This window comes from Mustelus asterias, chromosome 8, assembly GCF_964213995.1.
Source record: "Mustelus asterias chromosome 8, sMusAst1.hap1.1, whole genome shotgun sequence".
Lineage (NCBI taxonomy): Eukaryota > Metazoa > Chordata > Chondrichthyes > Carcharhiniformes > Triakidae > Mustelus > Mustelus asterias.
Window position 1 is genome coordinate 71,620,305 of NC_135808.1, and position 21,576 is coordinate 71,641,880.

General features: G+C 40.0%; 1 protein-coding gene across 4 annotated transcripts in view; it reads left to right on the forward strand.

The window, feature by feature from the left end:
* Positions 1–21,576, forward strand: part of nek7 (NIMA-related kinase 7) — a 179,557-nt gene that overhangs the window by 64,482 nt on the left and 93,499 nt on the right. For 2 of the 4 annotated variants that reach the window (XM_078218147.1, XM_078218148.1), the window contains exons 2-3: positions 11,677–11,799; positions 14,848–14,937. In XM_078218147.1, coding sequence (XP_078074273.1) covers positions 14,875–14,937 — 63 coding nt within the window. In that variant the 5' untranslated portion in view covers positions 11,677–11,799; positions 14,848–14,874. The remainder of the gene's footprint in view (positions 1–11,676; positions 11,800–14,847; positions 14,938–21,576) is intronic. The other 2 variants (XM_078218149.1, XM_078218150.1) reach the window with 1 other exon arrangement.

Genomic DNA, 21,576 nt, shown 5'->3' on the forward strand with positions numbered 1-21,576 from the left:
AATCTGGAGCACAAGCTATCTGGACCAGGTGAATTATCCACTTCAAACATCGCCGTCTGATCCAGTATATCCTGCCTAACAGTTTTCACCCCAATGATTGTATTTGCCATACCCACTTCTGTTGATGTTTTGTCAGCACCCTTAACTTTTTCCCAGTTCTGATGAAACATCACAGACCTGAGACATTAATTCTGTTTCTCTCTCCAGACCTTCTGAGTATTTCCTCCATTTTTATCATCTTATTTCCAATTTCCAGCAAACGCAGTGCTTTGTTTCTGCATCTTGGTAGTACAAAGGGATCTGGATTTCCTGGTAGATGAATCACAAAAAAAGTGAGCATGCGGTCACAGCAAGTGTTTTGGAAGGGAAATAGAATGTTGGTATTTCTTGCAAGGGAGATGGAATATAAAAGCAGGAAGTTTTACTCCAGCCATACAGGGCTTTGGTGAGACCGTATCTGGACTACTGCCAACAGTTTTGGTCACTTTTTATGAAAAAAGGGTCTAACTACCTCAAGTAGTTCAGAGAAGGTTAATGAGATTCATTCCTTACCTTATGAAGAAAGGTTGAACAGGTTTGATTTAAACTCATTGGAGTTCAGAAGAATGAGAAGTGAACTTATTTAACAAACAAGATTCTGAACGGACTTGATGAGATAGGGTTTATAGAACATAGAACATAGAACAGTACAGCACAGAACAGGCCCTTCGGCCCACGATGTTGTGCCGACCTTCATCTGAAACCAAGATCAAGCTATCCCACTCCCTACCATCCTGGTGTGCTCCATGTGCCTATCCAATAACCGCTTAAATGTTCCTAAAGTGTCTGACTCCACTATCACTGCAGGCAGTCCATTCCACACCCCAACCACTCTCTGCGTGAAGAACCTACCTCTGATATCCTTCCTATATCTCCCACCATGAACCCTATAGTTATGCCCCCTCGTAATAGCTCCATCCACCCGAGGAAATAGTCTTTGAACGTTCACTCGATCTATCCCCTTCATCATTTTATAAACCTCTATTAAGTCTCCCCTCAATCTCCTCCGCTCCAGAGAGAACAGCCCCAGCTCCCCCAACCTTTCCTCATAAGACCGACACTCCAAACCAGGCAGCATCCTGGTAAATCTCCTCTGCACTCTTTCCAGCGCTTCCACATCCTTCTTATAGTGAGGCGACCAGAGCTGCACGCAATATTCCAAATGCGGTCTCACCAAGGTCCTGTACAGTTGCAGCATAACCCCACGGCTCTTAAACTCCAACCCCCTGTTAATAAAAGCTAACACACTATATGCCTTCTTCACAGCTCTATCCACTTGAGTGGCAACCTTTAGAGATCTGTGGATATGGACCCCAAGATCTCTCTGTTCCTCCACAGTCTTCAGAACCCTACCTTTGACCCTGTAATCCACATTTAAATTAGTCCTACCAAAATGAATCACCTCACATTTATCAGGGTTAAACTCCATTTGCCATTTTTCAGCCCAGCTTTGCATCCTATCTATGTCTCTTTGCAGCCTACAACACCCCTCCACCTCATCCACTACTCCACCAATCTTGGTGTCATCAGCAAATTTACTGATCCACCCTTCAGCCCCCTCCTCTAAATCATTAATAAAAATCACAAAGAGCAGAGGACCAAGCACCGATCCCTGCGGCACTCCACTAGCAACCTGCCTCCAGTCCGAAAATTTTCCATCCACCACCACCCTCTGTCTTCGATCAGACAGCCAGGTTTGAGTTTATAATCTTCGATCAGACAGCCAGGTTTGAGTTTATAATCTTTTGACTTGAGGTTAGAATCTCCCAATTGAGCCAGAGCTGGCACACAAAAGGGAGATCTAATAGAGAGATTTCAAATTATGGAGAGAATCTGCTTCCACTGTTTGAAGGCTGAGTAACTAGAGGATACAGATCTAATGTAATTGGCATAAGGACCAGAGGGATGATTGGACTTTTTTTGCATGGTGAATTATCTATGGTGCAGTATCTGAAAGGGTGGAGGATGCAGATTCAATCATTATTTTCAAAGGAAAGTCAGATATCTATTTGAAAGAAAAATTTGAGAGCAATAAAGAAGGAGCAGAAAAATAATTGGATAGTGCTGACCAAGAATCAACACAGGCTTGACTGCATAATGGTCTCCATCAGCATGGTTCATTGAAAACATCTTCTGTAGAGGATGGAAAGGATTCTTTTGCATGCAGTTGTGACCCAAACATGTCATGCTTACATTTTTTTTGTGTTTCTTAAATCTATCAAGACACACTTCAACAGGCCGCACAGTCCTTGTCGAGTTTCTCTGAAAAGATGAGTTGTTTTTTTGTTGGAACTTGAGTAAGTAGAAGTAGGGATGCCAACTGGCATCCTTTTTTTTTACAGTAAATTTGAACAAAATTCATTTTGATTTTTGTTGAGAAAAGTATGATTTGGATTTCTGTGTTTGAGGTATTGCAATGGACACATTTTTGACAAGGTTGGGTGCTGCTATCTTTCTTAGAAAATATGCAAATAGATAACATTTGTATAAAAAGTCTCAAAAATGAGTTGACTCATGAACATTGAGTTTTTATTGCATAATTATTGTAAGAAGTAAAATGTATGGACCTGTGTCCACAATTACTTGACCTGATGCTGCACTCAGGAGAAGATGCAATGTCCTCAAAGCTACTGCAGTAAGTAATCATGTTCTAGAGTTCCCTCAAATTTTGATCTGTGATACTGGAACATTTTGCCTATTAATATTAAAACAACCATAGGATATGAATTTTTTTCCTAGTTCCTTTCTCCGTCAGTAATTGAAATACTGTATTTTGTGTGCAACTTGTCAAAAAAATTCAATTCATTTTCTTCAGAATTGTGATCACTTTCCTTTTGCTATGCTGAAACAAAATACCTATTAAATGGAGCGCATGAGTAACAAGTTTGATATGAATAGTTTGTGATATTGATGTTCCATATCAAATTGTATAAAACTTCAAACATAAGCAAGCAGAATTATAACTGTTTATTACTTGCTTGTGAAATGATGAAAACTAAGTTTCTATTGATTAGAAGAACAGATTTGAATGGTGGACTGAAAAGTTGAGTTACAATCTTCAGGTGGAAACAGCGTATGCAGTAATGTTTAGCTTGTAGTGGTAAGCTCAGTCTTAATAGGGACACAACTTTTTGGTCCTGAAAACTTCTTGAATAATTTGATTACTTCTTACTGCAGAGCATGTTTCTTCATGGATTTAGAAGTGAATAAGTTGTGGCACAGTGCTTTGTCATACTGTGTTTCAAACTAGTATTTCCATAATAAATAATGCAAATTATTCCTAAACTGTTCAACATTTCTGCATTTGTATTTATTTCACAGAAAATGCCCTGTATTATTCGCAAACATTTTTGAGGAAAATTAATTAATTACCCAATGCCGAGCCAATATTGTACACCTATCTTAGATATAAATTTATTAATTTTATATGGTAAACGTGATATAACCCAGTGCTTTTTCAAGCAGGATGACATTTTGACTACATTTATTGTGTTGGGAGAATAAATTGGGGAGAACAGTTGGCATTGGAGGAAAGCAAACTCTTTCGATGGTGAAACAGATGTATCCATTGTGAGATATTGAATGGAAAGTAGAAAAAATTTCATAACTTTAATTAAAGTATTTAAATAAGAAGGTAAAAGAAGGCATCAAGTTAAATGCAAAAATAATGCAATTTGGTTTGCAGAGCTATTTTAGATACTGTATGAATGTACAGACCAGCTCTAAAACAACTGAGCATGGAACATGAAAACTGGAAAAAAGATATTGAATATGAAAATAAATGTAAAGGTTATTTTGGCATGTTGATAGCAGAGAAGAGTGGTATCCTTGGAGGAAGTGAGGGGTCAGATTGAGAAACTAGGCTAACAAAGTTTCAAGGTTTTGTTGCAGCAGTTTGCATCACCATAGGGGTTGGTGCTATTTCTGAACGACTGACTTACATATTTGAGAATGCGTCATGTCTAAGGGATAAATAGCTGACAGTGAATAAATTTGCCATTAAGATACCCTCATGGTTCTGTTGCCTCTTATAGCTTTAAAAGAACAAAAATAAGAACAGAGCTCATGATTGTCAAATTTTGCCAATGAATGGCTGAGATGTACAGAGGTTTGATCCTGCACTCAGCTGCTGCAGTAAAATTGGCCTCGACTATGTGAGTTCAGAATTAATAGGATCTGCTGATGCGTCTGTTGCTGCTGGAAGAGAACTTTCATGGATTTGTGTACGGAAATGTTCTGCTGTCATGCTGCCCATTCCTCTGCAAATAGATTGTTGACATTCACCATTATTGTAATTCAGCTGAAAATCAATGTGACAAAATGTATTGAGGAAAATTATGGCTGTTTCACACTTTTTTTAACATGTGAAAACTTTGTCGGGGGGGGGGGGGGGGGGGGGGGAGTAAATTTTAATAATGAAGTAAAATCTTGCTTAGTGAAGTGCAACAATCAAACAAAACGTGGCACCCAGTTCAAAATTTCCTTTTTGAGCTCAAACATATTCTTTTTTAAAAAAATTCTGCTCCCATGTTACATTATTCTGAATACTGGAACGTCACTTGTGAGTACAATGGAATGAAATGTCGCAACCATCTCCAAGGACCATAGGCTGCTTTCCTCAGAGAGAGAGAGAGCTGACTGGTGATGATTCAACCGGACGGTCACCACACCTCAGGGCAAGGTTGAGCTGGTGAGGCATATCCATTTACCTGTGAACCCTTTCTGATGAGGTAATGAAAAGGTAGTAATGCAAATCATTTCAACTATGCAAATATTTGATTGACTCCATTGTTTCTGTGAAAGCAAGCAGCTGTTCCATGTGGAGAGTCATGGGTGAAATATTGTGTGCTTATAAATCAGGTTGAGTAATTTTATTTGGACTATACATAAACTCAGCAAACCTCTGATTTATGCAGTTCAAATTTACCAACATGTGTCTTTTGTTTCTTGGTCTGTGTGAGGAAAAGGTTTGCCCTCTAACTGGGAAGAATAGAAATGAAGACCATCTCTAGGACTTTGGGAAGATTCCTCAGCTAAAGTCATTGCATGCATTCAAATTACTTAAAGGGGGGAAGAAACATATATTTCAACAATGCAGTTTTATTTGCTTTCTGAATCCCGACCACACTGTCCTCCTCCCCACCCAGTCCATTTCAATGTCTGGGTTATAGTGAGTCTTTTCTTTTCGCTCGTGCTCATTGTGTTTCCAAACTTTTCAAATCCCTATATAGACCTGCTAATTATAGTGTTAAGGACAGTTTTATGCCAGCCTTTTATTACACATATGTCCTGGAATTGAGACTGCATTGAATTCAAAATGAATAAGAGAACAGCACAGGAGAAAGAGTTATGAGGATGTTCACTTCCATGGAGGAAACAATGTTAACATGCAGGATGAATTTGAATAGGTGGATGAAGGAAGGGGTGGGGGGTAAGCCTACTTTTGTAAGTAGCTATCAATAGGTATGGTTTAAACCTAATGTATACAATATAGAAACTTTAGACCAACAGGTTCTCAAGAACATGCATAAAGCTGTTCTGAACAAGTGCATGTATTGTTGAAACAGAACCCCTCCCCCCAATCCAAAAGTAAGCTGCAGGCAAACCTGATGGCATTTGCTGAGTGATTTCCCCTCATGGTGATAATGGTGGGGTGAGGCCCTTAAGTGGACATTAATTACCCATTTAAGTCCTTCAATGTTGATGTCTGGGCAGGAAAATGGTGGGATCTCCACCCTGCATTCGCCTGCCCACGTGCACGGTTGCTTTCAGTTCTGAACTTACCCAAGAGGTGGGCAGTAAATTCCACCCAAAATGTGTAGAAGCAAAATCAAGGAAAGATAGCTATTACTGGACTACAGAGACTTTTGACTGCTCATAGTAACAGCTAACGTGTCACTTAATGCTAATAATGCAAAAAGATAGAGTGTTAATGCAAAGAGCTAGATAAGTTACGTTTGCTGAATTCAGGTATCCAGTTATAGCCCGCTGTATATTCTGTGTTTAGTCACTTGTGTGAGGAAGACGTTTTAAGTTTATTTATTTTTGTCACAAGTAAGCTTACGTTAACACTGCAATGAAGTTACTGTGAAAATCCCCTAGTCGCCACCTGTTCGTGAGCTGTTATGGGGTTAAATATCGCATGCTGCTGTGAGTTGAATTCAAAATGACAAGCTTAAGACATCTGTGATTAATGAGATTACCCATTAACAGTTCTCTTTCTTTCAACATAACCATATTACAACCTTAGATGTAGTTAACCTGATGAGAACAAAGGGTGTCTTGTGATCAGCTATATTGTATCAAACCACATGTGATTTATGAGAATTGTAAAAATACATAAAGGGGGACTGTCCCATTATTCAGCGCGCCTTTGCTATCTGACTCCCAGCACTGAGTGGAGGTTACGTAGCAAAGGCTTGCCAGCTTGCCTATGTAAGAAGAATAAAGAACTTTTGAATCGGACAGCGGTTGGTATTTTGCCTTTGTGTCAAGGACGGAAGAGTCTCACGAAAACGAACATCACATTCGGATACACAGAGAAGTTAGCATGGCCAATGCACTTAACCAGCACATCTTTCAAACTGTGGGAGGAAACCGAGCACCCAGAAAAAGCCCACACAGACACGGAGAACGTGCAGACTCGGCACAGGCAGTGACCCAAGCTGGGAATCAAACCTGGGTCCCTGGCACTGTGAGGCAGCAGTGCTAAGCACTGTGCCACCGTGTTTTGGAGGAAATGTAACTGGTTTATAGTTTTCTCGAAAAATGTGTGGAATTGTTGAATCCGCTGTCAAAATACCAAAAGCGTATACAAAATATATGCAAAAAAAGGATTAAACTTTTCCAGTCTCAAGTCAGTGGCAGTATTTTTTGCTAACAGTTGAATGTTCTGGGAGCAGATTAAAATGAAAAGTACAGAAGGCTTGCTGTGCTATAATGATGCAGAAAATGAATCTTGACAAGGAGAGTGGCATGCAGTTCATTCCTAATGCGCAAGTATTGAATCCAAATAATAGTGCAATTTGACTCCATCCAACTAGTTATCACTGGAAATCACCAAATTAATGGTTAGAAAATGTTCAAGCTGGCTCCAGGTGCATCACTGATGCTACATGTTGCAGTTCAAGCCAATCTTTTGGAGAAGTCTTTCCAATTGTTGCCCCTCTTTTTACATTGAAGTTCGGAGTTTTTTTTGGCTGAGTATTGATTTTCTGAGATCAGATTTGCCACTTAAATGCTAAACAAAAGGAGTAGTTTCTTTTTGTATTGCAACATGTCAATTTATTTTGCATGCCCTCTGCCCGAGCATACTGTGCTTGTCAGAACAGTGAACTGAAGTTAAAATTAACAGCTGTCCAGTCTGGGTGCTTATTAAACTGGTAGTTACAGATGAAGTGCTGAAAGCTTTTGAAATGCATAAAAATTTGGTATCCTACTGGGATTCTATACAGTGGCTATGGTCTCTTTCCATTGGATCATAAGAACATAAGAAATAAGAGTAGGAGTAGGCCATCTAACCCCTTGAGCCTGCCCCGCCATTCAATAAGATCATGGCTGATCTGATAGTGGTTTAGTTCCACTTACCCACCCACTCCCCATAACCCTGAATTCTCTAATTGATCAGAAATCTATCGACCTGTGACTTAAACATATTTAACGAGGTAACCTCCACTGCTTCAATGGGCAGAGAATTCCAGAGATTCACTATCCTCTGAGAGAAGAAGTTCCTCCTCAACTCTGTCCTAAACTGACTCTCCCTTATTTTGAGGCTGTGAAGTCTAGTTCTTGTTTCCTTTCTAAGTGGAAAGAATCTCTCTGCCTCTACCCTGTCTAGCCCCTTCATTATCTTATATGTCTCTATAAAATCTCCCCTCAGCCTTCTAAACTCCAACGAGTACAGGCCCAATCTACTCGATCTCTCCTCCGAACAGAACAGGCCCTTCGGCCCACGATATTGTGCCGAGCTTTATCTGAAACCAAGATCAAGCTATCCCACTCCCTATCATCCTGGTGTGCTCCATCTGCCTGTCCAATAACCGCTTAAATGTTCCTAAAGTGTCTGACTCCACTATCACTGCAGGCAGTCCATTCCACACCCCAACCACTCTGCGTGAAGAACCTACCTCTGATATCCTTTGTATATCTCCCACCACGAACCCTATAGTTATGCCCCCTTGTAATAGCTCCATCCACCCGAGGAAATAGTCTTTGAACGTTCACTCTATCTATCCCCTTCATCATTTTATAAACCTCTATTAAGTCTCCCCTCAGCCGCCTCCGCTCCAAAGAGAACAGCCCTAGCTCCCGCAACCTTTCCTCATAAGACCTCCCCTCCAGACCAGGCAGCATCCTGGAAAATCTCCTCTGCACTCCTTCCAGCGCTTCCACATCCTTCTTATAGTGAGGTGACCAGAACTGCGCACACTATTCCAAATGTGGTCTCACCAAGGTCCTGTACAGTTGCAGCATAACCCCACGGCTCTTAAACTCCAACCCCCTGTTAATAAAAGCTAACACGTTATAGGCCTTCTTCACTGCTCTATCCACTTGAGTGGCAACCTTTAGAGATCTGTGGATATGGACCCCAAGATCTCTCTGTTCCTCCACAGTCTTCAGAACCCTACCTTTGACCCTGTAATCCACATTTAAATTAGTCCTACCAAAATGAATCACCTCACATTTATCAGGGTTAAACTCCATTTGCCATTTTTCAGCCCAGCTTTGCATCCTATCTATGTCTCTTTGCAGCCTACAACACCCCTCCACCTCATCCACTACTCCACCAATCTTGGTGTCATCAGCAAATTTACTGATCCACCCTTCAGCCCCCTCCTCTAAGTCAGTAATAAAAATCACAAAGAGCAGAGGACCAAGCACTGATCCCTGTGGCACTCCGCTAGCAACCTGCCTCCAGTCCGAAAATTTTCCATCCACCACCGCCCTCTGTCTTCGATCAGATAGCCAGTTAGCTATCCAATCTGACAAGTTTCCCTCTATCCCACACCTCCTTACTTTCATCATAAGCCGACCATGGGGGACCTTATCAAACGCCTTACTAAAATCCATGTATATGACATCAACTGCCCTACCTCCTTCAACACACTTAGTTACCTCCTCAAAAAATTCAATCAAATTTGTGAGGCACGACTTGCCCTTCACGAATCCGTGCTGACTATCCCGGATTAATCTGCATCTTTCTAAATGGTCGTAAATCCCATCCCTAAGGACCTTTTCCATCAATTTACCAAGCACCGAAGTAAGACTAACCGGTCTATAATTACCAGGGTCATTTCTATTCCCTTTCTTAAACAGAGGAACAACATTCGCCACTCTCCAGTCCTCTGGCACCATCCCCGTGGACAGTGAGGACCCAAAGATCAAAGCCAAAGGCTCTGCAATCTCATCCCTTGCCTCCCAAAGAGTCCTCGGATATATTTCATCAGGCCCAGGGGATTTATCGACCTTCAGTTTACTCAAAACTGCCAGTACATCCTCCCTCCGAACATCTATTTCCTCCAGCCTATTAGCCTGTAACACCTTCTCTTCCTCAAAAACATGGCCCCTCTCCTTGGTGAACACTGAAGAAAAGTATTCATTCATCACCTCGCCTATCTCTACTGACTCCATACACAAGTTCCCACTACTGTCCTTGACCAGCCCTAATCTCACCCTGGTCATTCTTTTATTCCTCACATAAGAGTAAAAAGCCTTGGGGTTTTCCTTGATCCGACCCGCCAAGGACTTCTCATGTCCCCTCCTAGCTCTCCTAAGCCCCTTTTTCAGCTCATTCCTTGCTAACTTGTAACCCTCAATCGAGCCATCTGAACCTTGTTTCCTCATCCCTACATAAGCTTCCCTCTTCCTTTTCACAAGACATTCCACCTCTTTTGTGAACCATGATTCCCTCACTCGGCCATTTCCTCCCTGCCTGACAGGGACATACCTATCAAGGACACCCAGTATCTGTTCCTTGAAAAAGTTCCACTTTTCATTAATGCCTTTCCCTGACAGTTTCTGTTCCCATCTTATGCCCCCTAATTCTTGCCTAATCGCATCATAATTACCCCTCCCCCAATTGTAAACCTTGCCCTGCTGTACGGCCCTATCCCTCTCCATTGCAATAACAGAAGACACCAAATTGTGGTCACTATCTCCAAAGTGCTGTCCCACAACCAAATCTAACACTTGGCCCGGTTCATTTCCCAGTACCAAATCCAATGTGGCCCCACCTCTTGTCGGCCTATCCACATATTGTGTCAGGAAACCCTCCTGCACACACTGCACAAAAACTGCCCCATCCGAACTATTTGACCTACAAAGGTTCCAATCAATATTTGGAAAGTTAAAGTCCCCCATGACAACTACCCTGTGACCCCCACACCTATCCATAATCTGCTTAGCAATTTCTTCCTCCACATCTCTCTTACTATTTGGGGGCCTATAGTAAAGTCCTAACAACGTGACCGCTCTTTTCCTATTTCTAACTTCAGCCCATATTACCTCAGTATGCAGATCCCCCTCGAGTGCCTTTCCGCAGCCGTGAAACTATCCTTGATTAACAATGCTACTCCTCCACCTCTTTTACCAGCTTCCCTACACTTACTGAAACATCTATACCCCGGAACATCCAACGACCATTCCTGTCCTTGTTCTACCCACGTCTCCGTAATGGTTTCTATGATTTCTTTCTATGATTAAGATGATGCAGTGGATACCACAAAATGAAGGCATCACAATTGTTGCCAGGAATCTGGGATGTATGATGCAATGTATGTCTGTTGTCAAGAATATTGCATCATGGCAAAGCTCTGCAATATTCATTCCACCATCTTTCCTCTGGCAAATGAGTGATGTATTCAGTGCACTTGAAATGCAGAACATTAGTGATGTCCTTAATGTAACAGTGAATGGTGAACCAGGAGATGTTGTAAATATTGCTTCCTTCAGCCTGAAATGAATGGGATGTATAGAAGCTTGTAGCTATGGTCATCTTCACAGCCATTAACAATGCCATTCTTGTCTGTCTTTAAGGCTGCAGTTGTGGCTACAACAGGTGCCCGCCCGCCCCCGCCCTAATGTCTGGGAGCATGGATTGTGCAGAATTCCTGAAGCCAGGACTAAATCTTTTAGCATGTGTCGCACCACTCCTTGTAGACTGTTCTGGAAACCATAAAATACTTGAACAATCACAGAAAAGGGCCAGAAATCATCGTTAACTAACCTGAATGAAATTGATGATCCCTTCGAATAACAGTGATGGGGGTGTCTGCTGAATGTATACTCAGCTGTGTGTAAGACTCGGAGATGGCTTCAGCTGGCATCTTGGACTTAAGAATGGCCGAGCTGGCATCAAATCAGCATTGCTAGCTGATTGACATCACGTTCAGCCTACTCTGCATTATTCTGGCTGTCTCTGACTGCAAGTAGTGCATTAAGATCCTCATCAAAGTAGCATTTGGCACAGTTAGTAGCAGAAGTGTGCTCACCTGTTGCAAGTGCCATTTTGAACACCAGGTGCTACAATGTCAAATTTTGAATGAAAGTATCCCAATTATTCAAAGCATTTTTCTTTTAACTTATAAAATTTTGAGCAGAACTTAACTAAAATCTGTATTATAATCTGAATTTTCACAGCAGAATGCTGGTCTTCAATCAGGACGTCATGTAAAGACAAAATCGCAGAGGTGATTACTGGAGCATTGCAACAGCAGTGGACCTGCACCATCTTTGGATCATCTAGTACAGGATCCAGCAGAGGTAAGCATTCAGAATTCTAGTTTTACTCTATCTTCTGATAGCAAAGAGCCAGAACTTCCAAAAAGTGACAGTTGTAGTCGGATTGCCACACTCCTCCTTGTTACTTTGCCAGTTTGAGAGATGCATGTTTCTCACCCGTTCTTCCAACATGGGCCTGATGAGAAACATGCAGCGTACTTGGTCCTTAAGACTCTGGAGAAGTGTCATGACCACTCTGTTTCTCACTCCACAGATGCTGCCAGACCTACTGAGTTTTCCAGCATTTTCTATTTTTATTTGAGCTTAAGGGTCCGTGTGTTTAAATTAACTTTCAGAAGCCAGGGAGATGGTAAGTGGGTGGATGGGAGAGGGGAGTTACAGTATCATAGTTAACTGGGAATTGTAAGTGATTTTAACCCTTCTCGTTTTTCCAGGGTAACTGTTCTGCTAAGAGTGTCTAAACCATCCCAAGTCTCTGATTTAAATCAGTGTTTTGGGTGGTTACCAGTGCAGGGTAATTAGAAGTTCAAACTTTCTGGGCTTATTTCCTGGGATACCTCTTGACATCTATCTATCGAGATCAGAAGTTCTGAGCCAGTGTGTACCATCCAGCAGAACATTTGCAACACTGGAAATAGTCATGAAAATAAGAGGATGTAAGTTTAAATTCAAGCGGTATGTTTATTTCAACAAAAGCATTGTTAAAGATACCTGCTTTGGTAAATCAGTGGGCTACAGGTCAAAGATGAATGATGCTGTCCAGTTAAGACATGCTGATCCAGAAAAGCATTTTTGCTCCTGATACCATCTGTGGATAATTATGAAAAATAAAAGTGAACGTTTTCAGAGTGGCAGATAGAGCAAAAGACTGGCACAGCACACATGATGAGACATAAAGGCCAGCATTCCATTGGCCTTTTTGACTCTTCCGCAAGCAACATTTGATGCCAGATCAATGAAATCTTATCACTCTCGATTTAAACTTTTGTTATCCAAGGTATTAAGGGAACAAGGACAAGTATTTGTGGGAACTTGTTATGCACAGGTTGGGTGTCATGCTTCCTAGATTGCAACAGTGAACACTTCGAAAGTACAGGATCTACAGGCATTTAGAGAGGCAAGGACTCATGAGGGACAGTTAGCATGGTTTTGTGAGTGGAAAATCATGTCTCTCAAATTTGATTGAGTATTTTGAAGGGGTAACCAAGAAGGTAGATGAGGGCAGTACAGTTGATGTTGTCTGCATGGACTTTAGCAAGGCCTTTGACAAGATGCCCCATGGTATGTCGTTGCATAAGGTTAAATCTCACAGGATTCAGAGTGAGGTAGCCAAATGGATACAAAATTAGCTTGATGACAGAAGACAGAGGGTGGTTGTAGAGGATTGTTTTTCAAACTGGAGGCCTGTGACCAGCGGTGTGTGTCAGGGAACGGTGTTGGGTCCACTGTTATTTGTCATTTATATTAATGATTTGGATGAGAATTTAGGAGGCATGGTTAGTAAGTTTGCAGATAACACCAAGATTGGTGGTATAGTGGACAGTGAAGAAGGTTATCTCGGATTACAATGGGATCTTGATCAATTGGGCCAGTGGGCTGACGAATGGCAAATGGAAATTAATTTAGATAAATGCGAGGTTATGCATTTTGGTAGATTGAACCAGGGCAGGACTTAATTAATGGTAGGGCGTTGGGGACACTTATAGAACAAAGAGATCTAGGGGTACATGTTCATAGCTCCTTGAAAGCTCATGGAGTCACAGGTGGACAGAGTAGTGAAGAAGGCATTCAGCATGCTTGGTTCCATTGGTCAGAACATTGAATAAAGGAGTTGGGATGTCTTGTTGAAATTGTACAAGACATTGGTAAGGCCACACTTGAAATACTGTGTACAGTTCTGGTCACCCTATTATAGAAAGAATATTATTAAACTAGAAAAAGTACTGAAAAGATTTTCTAGGATGCTACAGAACTTGATGGTTTGAGTTATAAGGAGAGGCTGGATAAACTGGGACTTTTTTCTCTGCAGCGTAGGAGGCTGCGAGGTGATCTTATAGAGGTCTATAGAGTAATGAGGGGCATAGATCAGCTGGATAGCCAATATTTTTTCCCAAAGGAAGTCTAAAACTAGAGGGCATAGGTTTAAGGTGAAAGGGGAGAGATACAAAAGGGTCCAGAGGGGCAATTTTTTCAGAGGGTGGTGAGTGTCTGGGACAAGCTGCCAGAGGTGGTAGCAGAGGCGGGTACAATTTTGTCTTTTAAAAAGCATTTAGACAGATGGATAAGATGGCTATCGAGGGATATGGGCCAAACGTGGGCAATTGGGACTAGCCTAGTTGTTTTTTTTAAAAAAAAAGGCGACGTGGACAAGTTCAGCTGAAGGGCCTAATTCCATGCTATAAACCTCTATGATTCTAAGTACTTATTGGCTGTCAAGTGTTTTGGGGCACACTGTGGTCATGAAAAAATGCGAGTTGTTCTTTCTGATCAGTGTTGGCACTATTGTATGACCAACAGGCTGCTCAATTCCTACACAGCAAGGTTCCACAAATACAGGGATCAGAGGCTTTTTGTGGTGGCGTTGAACAGAATGTTGGCCAGAACTACCTCAATTTGTATCATACTATGGGGATCTTTTACATCAATCTGAGTGAATAAGTAGGTGGGACCTTGGTTTAGACTGTCTTTTGAAAAGTTGCACTCTCAGCAAAGTGGCACTCCTTCAGTACTGCACTGAAATATTAGCCAAGATTATATCCTTCCTGCATTGCAGCTTGAATCCAAAACCTCCTGAATCTCATATCAAGTGAGCTAAACTGAAAGTTGGTGTATGTCAATCTACTGGAAATATGAACACCTAAATAATTGCTACTTTTGTTCTCGAACAGAAATGGTTCAGTGGCATTCACTACCCAAGTTACAAAGCTGAAAGTTTATTTGTAATTTCAGCAGAAAGCTTATTCACCCCAAACACCTCTGGATGTGCATAGTGTAAATAAGTTTAATGAATGCACGGAGAAAAATCAAAGTTTATGTAAATGGTGATGCTTGTTACATTTAATATCTTAGGTAAAAGAATCCTATTCCCACTGCATTATGGATGAGCAGTCTCCACAGCAATTCGCTGGTCATGTTGCAGTTTCTGCATTCCAGTCACAGGTACTATTTTCAAATGTTTTAAAAGCTTCTCTGTTAAATTTGATGCCAAAATGGTTTGTAAAAAGAAAAAAAAACTTCCAAGTATCAAATGCTTTCTGTGACTATAGTGTATATATAGTGCAATAGTGATCAGATAACCTGTTTAGTGATGATTGGTTAAGAGAGAAATATTGACCAAGAACTGCAGAGAACCATGTGCTTGTCTTTAAGTGCCCTGCTATCTTTTACACTCACTTGAGTGGGCTGATGGGCAACCAGTTTTGTGTCCCATCTGAAATAATGCGGCTCTTCCTTCGTATAGCACTGAAGAGATAATATTGATTATGTGCCAATGTCTCTGGAATGGAGCTTGAACCTGTGAACGTATTTCGTTGAGGTGAGAGAACTGTCGTTGAGCCATGCCTGACAGGATTTAACATGTTTTTAAGAATGCATTTGGCTACATAATATTTAACAAGAATACACAAAGTTTCATTAAAAATGTATTTTTGGCCAAACAGCTTTGCAAGTGTGCTGGACAATTCTTGTTTATCTTGGTGATGCAATACATTTGGGGAAGAGTGGTGGCACATGAATTGTGTTCAGGAGTGAACAACAAGCAATCCTTCAGTAAATTTGTGATGGATCTAATTCCAGAATGAGGCTGGTGCAGTTATAAATAAGTCCAAATTCTGAAAAATTCAAATACACATTCCACCCTAATTATCACTCTTCAACTATTGCTTTTGCTTCAACATGCATTTTTGATGGACTTGGCTACTTGAATTTCTGATAAGTGAAGCCATTGTAAGGGTAACTGTATATGCAAAATGATGCATCTCCGTTAGAGTGCAAAACAGACACTTTTAATTTACATGATTATGAAATATAATGAAATACATATCAATCTGCAAATCTATTTTAAGTCTGTAGTACTTCAAAACAATTTATTTTTCCATGTGTTAGCCATAGGACATTGATCAAGTGAAATGATTTTGAGGACTTTTATTCTCTTGCAGTTGGCATTGCTGAGCTATCATGCACTCTAATACATTGCTTATTTATCATTAGCCTTTATTCATATTAATCAAGGAGTATCTGAGGATCTGCTTACTGAGTGGGTTGGAGGTCAGTGTTTTTAGAAGTCGGTTTGTGATTTAATTTATTTCTCTTGTTATTTCAAATTAAACTTGGCTTAATTGTATGTAGTAACAATATCTTTCACGTTTGGCACCATTCTTTGTGTGACAATTTCCAGATATAAGAGCATACTTCTGGAATCCTGATAGTTGCTTTCCACTTGCTCTAAAATCCTGAAACTAAACATGAGCAACCCAAAATTCTGTGCAATCTTCTTTTGTCTTTGTCGAATAACTTTGTCCATTGGGTAGCGTCATACTCGTTAAGATCATTTTCTTTCAAAAGGGAACACTTGAGACATCAATGAGGTCAAAAAGAAAACCAGGTAAATGGAGAAGGCGAGAGTAGATATTGAGCAAGGATTGGCAATTTTAAAAATCAGTTCAAAAATAACAATTCTTCGGATCAGGATGTTGTTTACAAGTCGTGCATTTATTGCTGAGATATTTCATCTGTAGCTGGTGATGGGAGCATATTATTACATAGTGGCAGTAATGGGCATCTGAAACATAAAGTTGGGATGTGTAAGCATATCAAAGGAATGCCATCTGCTGTGCTATGTGTGAAGAAGGTATATTCATTTTAGCAATTTCATACAACTGCAGTGGCTCGCAAGGCCACTTGAGAGAGTTGAGAGTCAACCGTGGTCGTGTGGGACTGAAAGTCGCAAACAGTTTTCTTCAATCAAGACCATTAGTGAAACAGTTGGGTACTTAGAACAATCTAGATAACTTTTTCTTAAATTCAAGATTTAAACTATTGTGCAATTTCAGCATCTGTTCTTTGGATTATAATAAATAGTATAACCACAGCACTACCATTTCATAGGTTAAAAGGCTGTAATAAATATTGTTTTGGACACTGAAAATACAAGGAGGATAATCATACAGCAGTGTGTTTTTGTAGCTACTGGGAAAGGGAATTTTAAAACCTCTGGTGGCAAAGTTCTTAAGATATTGCATCTGTTGGTGGTGGTGGGAGCATATTGTTAATGCGGTAGGGCCACCTAAAACACAAAGTTAGGGAACGTAAAAATACTGGAGGAATGCTGTTGTTTGTGGAACTGTAGCTTTAGCGATAAGGGGCGTGGAAGTGGGAAATTTGTGGACTAACAGGACAATCACAATTTAGCGGTGGAAAAATACCCTGTTCATCATTTGGCATAATGTCAATACAAATCACATAAATTGGCATGAGGCATATCACTGGACGCATGCTAATTAATGTGTATGGGAAATTCCCTGAGTTGATGTGCGCAAGGGTTAAAGATTATTTGATTGTGAGATTTCGCATTCCTGAAGAATGTGACAAATAATTCTTGAAAGTGCTCGATGCAAGAAGATCCCACTGTTCAAACAGGAACCAAGCTGTTGAACTTCAAATACTGTGAAATAAGTATTCCATTCACTTAGCCACCATGTCACAATTAAATATTCCTGCAGAATGGGAACAAGTTCTCTCATGCCCAGAAATAAACCCAGAAAGTACTTGCAGATGACATAATTTTAAAAACTTTTTCAACCACATAACACAGAATAACAATTAAATATGTCTACTTAGTAAGAATTAAGCAAATGGGGGCACTAATTTTAGAAAGGAATTAAGAGAACAAGAACACTGCAAATTTATTGCAACTACATTTAAAAGAAATGAAATAAATAGCATGATTTCCATGAATTGACAATCAGAGAAGCAGGCAGAGTTGTAGTGCCAGCGAGTGGAAAGTTTGCAGCAGGCTCCATGGACAGTAGAAAGTACTTAAGGGTTTGGCATGGGGTAGAAACAGTCACAATTGATACAGTTAAACAGCAAGTAACAAACAGGTTTGAAAAAACTAGAGACACAGCAAAGGACTGCAGAGTTCAGAAAGGTATTTACACCCTTGGGTATTATGCTTCAAACCAATATGAAAATGCACACAGACCAAGATTTTGTTTGAGTCGGGCAGCTCCCAACAGGCCATTTGTTAGACTTGGTACATGTTCAGGGTTTATCATTTATGCCCACAAAGTTGTTGGAAGTGTGAGCTGATAACATTATGACAAGGCAACACAGCATCCAGGATCCGGGTGAAGAATTTTTCAGGTGGTTTATCCCCTTAACCAGTAAGATTTAAGGATTGAAATAAAAGTAGAGGAAGGACTGAGAAGGAAGTATATACTAGAGTGGGTGAAGAGAAACGTAAAGGGAGAAAGATGGAGACCGAGCAAGAAAAAAGAAGTAAGAGTAAAAATATAAGATTTGGTCATTTTAAAATTTGCTAAAATGGTTCACATCATGCAGGAATGAGGCACCAAACCTTTTCTGTTGGGTTTAGTAGAAAAGTAATGTGCAAGTTGGTGAAAAACACCTGGAGATGAAGTGCAAGATGCTATTTTCGCATAGCTAATGACAGAGTAGATCAAATCCTTTGGAGTTGCCTTGCAACTTATGATTCACATTTCTTCCTCGATGCAAGTTGCTACATTTGTAACAGCTTATGTTGTTCAGGATCTGGGCCATTTATGTTTTAAGTGATGATGAGTGCACATTAAGTGCAAAAACAGGACAAGTATTTGCATGGTCTCGAGCAACCAGCAGTTCTTGTGTCAGCTGGGTAGAAGATACAAATTTTTAGCAAAATGGTAATCTAATGGAGAAACAACTCTCAAAAACAGAGCTAAAATGTTGATTTTAAAATCTGGGCAAGCTCCCGCAGGTGCAGTAGATTGATTTTTTTTTATTGTGCAAGACACAGGCAGAATGAGAGAGAACCCCAATGCTGTCACATTGTGTATTGGAGGGCCTGTAAAAGACAGGTAACTTGTCTTTTTGGTCATATTATGGAAAGTGCATGGTTCACTTATTCATTCTTGCAGCATAGATGAAACCTGCAAGCACAGGAAAAATAAACATTCCTAAATCTGTTAAAAGCACGCACATGAAGTCAAACGGTGATTTAGCACTCTTCGGCTTTGGAGGGTCAGGATTTTATTCAACATCACAGAAAATGAGAGGTTCACATTTATTTATTATTGAAACTTGACAGGGAGTTTTGGACATGGGAAAAGTCAATTTAACTATCATTCACCATTTAAGTTTAAAAAGGGAGAAATTCTAAGTGAACAGGAGTGCCAAAATACCTTTGAAGATTTTGAGTTGGATTAGTATGGGTCAAAAGTTCAAGGTTTAAACTAGAAACAATTGGGGTGGGTTGGCAATGCCTACGGTGAAAGAATGCATCACCACTTTACTGTTTGGCTTGCTTGATTTCAATAGTTATTACAAATAAAATGCCTTGAAGAATTTTGATGTACTCATTGATCTATCTGTGTGTTGTATAAAGGGGAATCTGGGTGAAGGGGGTGAAACAAGGATGGATTGTTGGGAAAATTGAATAATATCTGAGTATGGTAGCACTAGGTTATGGTACTAAACTGTTAACCGGAGGCCTGCAGAAATGTTCTCGAGACAGGAGTTCAAATCCTACCTGTTAAGTTAAATTAATAAATTTATTATCAGCAATGACCGTAAAACGCTCATTATTGTCTTCCGATTCATTTGCATCCTTTAGGGAAGGAAATCTGCTGTCAACTGATCAGACTTCAGACCACAGTAATGTGATGACTCTTAACTGCCCTCTAAAATGGCCTAGCACACCATTCAGTTGTAATTAAGGCATCTCACTCCATGTTCTAGACTAGGGCAATTATGCATGGATGATAAATGCTGGCCTTGCCATCTCCTGTGAATGATTTTTTAAAAATTGGACCGGGGGCATGGGTGAAGTTGAGTCTCCATTTTAAAGTTAAGCATTTTGTTTCTAGTTTCATATACTGCCACAATTTCAATGGAAAATTTTAGCCTAGTTCCAGAAGCAAGGATGTAAAGCTCAGTGGAGTGGAGAACTTTCCCTGCAGCGCAGCAGGAGGAGCTGGGCAACACAGAGCTGAAGTCCTGCAACACCACTGGTGGTAGGAGGGTATAATGACAATGTATAGCATTTCCATTAATGTAAACATGAGAAATAGCATTAAAAAATTGCAGCCAAATATATTGAGAGTATGGCAATGGTAATGTTTCATAGGAAGTGATGCACAGAAGTAAGAATTTTAACATTGCATGATTTGACATTTACTGTGAAACATTGGTATATATTCTCATCTGTCAGCTTTCACCTTGGCTTGCAAATAGTAATAAAAATGCTTACAAACTCAGACGCTAAAATCAAAAAGGGTATCAAGCACATTAATAAAGATAATGCAATTTTTAAATTTTTTTAAAAAATGGCATAACCTGGAATCATGGCTAATCAAGTAGTTTTTGCATCATTCAATGTGTGTTTTGTTTTTAATTTGAAAGACTCCACTTACAAGATGTAAAACAAGCACCATGTTGTGCTTAAACATGGTGGAATTATAAATACATTATTGGAGATTGGAGCACAGCTCCAAAACAGTCAATCCAATTTTTAATTCATTTTGAGAACCAGTTTTTAAAAAAAAGTGTACTAATATATTGTTCACAAACACATTAGCATAAACAATTTCATTTATCAGTCAGGCTTCAAAATATTTATTCCTCAGATTATGATAGCTGCTAAAACATGAATTTCAGTCATTAACATTGGCGCAATTCATTTATAAATATTATAAATGCATGTTGCTGTAAAATATCTTAACTATATTTTGTAACCATGGTTACTTTTGGAACTGCTGTTAACATTATTGAAATGTGACTTCTTTGGATGCTGGAAATAATTGTGGGCTGTGCCTTGTTGATCTTTTGTAACTTATTTTGAGACTTAAGTTTATAAAAAAAAGGAATTTTTGCCTCTGAATTTACGATCCACTCTTTTGGAAGAGTGGAGTTGGGTGGTCGAGTGACTGGGGGTTGGATGCACTCCGATTATTTTCCTTGAAGTTCATCATGGATCTTGATGCTGAAAATAAAGTAAGAACACCTGGAGAATGCAATAGATATAAATGTTAAAGATCTTTAATTGTACTAAAGCTTGTGGGACTTGTCATTGAAAATAATTGAAGAACTGTGATAGCTAATTTCAAAGTAAACAAATGTTTCAGTTTTCAACCCCAAAATTCTATGAAGAAATTAACCATTTGACTCATCATTGAGTGTGAAATTAAAATCAAGAACAAGTTGTATATTTGTTCCTGGAGCAGGATTAGTTTGAATTAATCATTTCCTTTACTTGTTCTATGTGGCACTTAGCAAATTGTATTTGGATTTATGGGTCCTGATGGACTTTATCTGGAGTCCTAAAAAGTGGCTGGTGAGATAGTTAGTGTTAGTTGTAATTTTTCAAAGTTCTGTGGATTCAGGGAAGGTGCCATTAGATTTGATAGCAAATGCTCAAAAGGGGGGGAGGGGGAAAAAAGCAGGGAACTACAGGGGCGGCACAGTGGTTAGCACTGCTGCTTCACAGCTCCAGGGACCTGGATTCGATTCCTGGCTTGGGTCACTGTCTGTGTGGAGTTTGCACATTCTCCTCGTGTCTGCGTGGGTTTCCTCCGGGTGCTC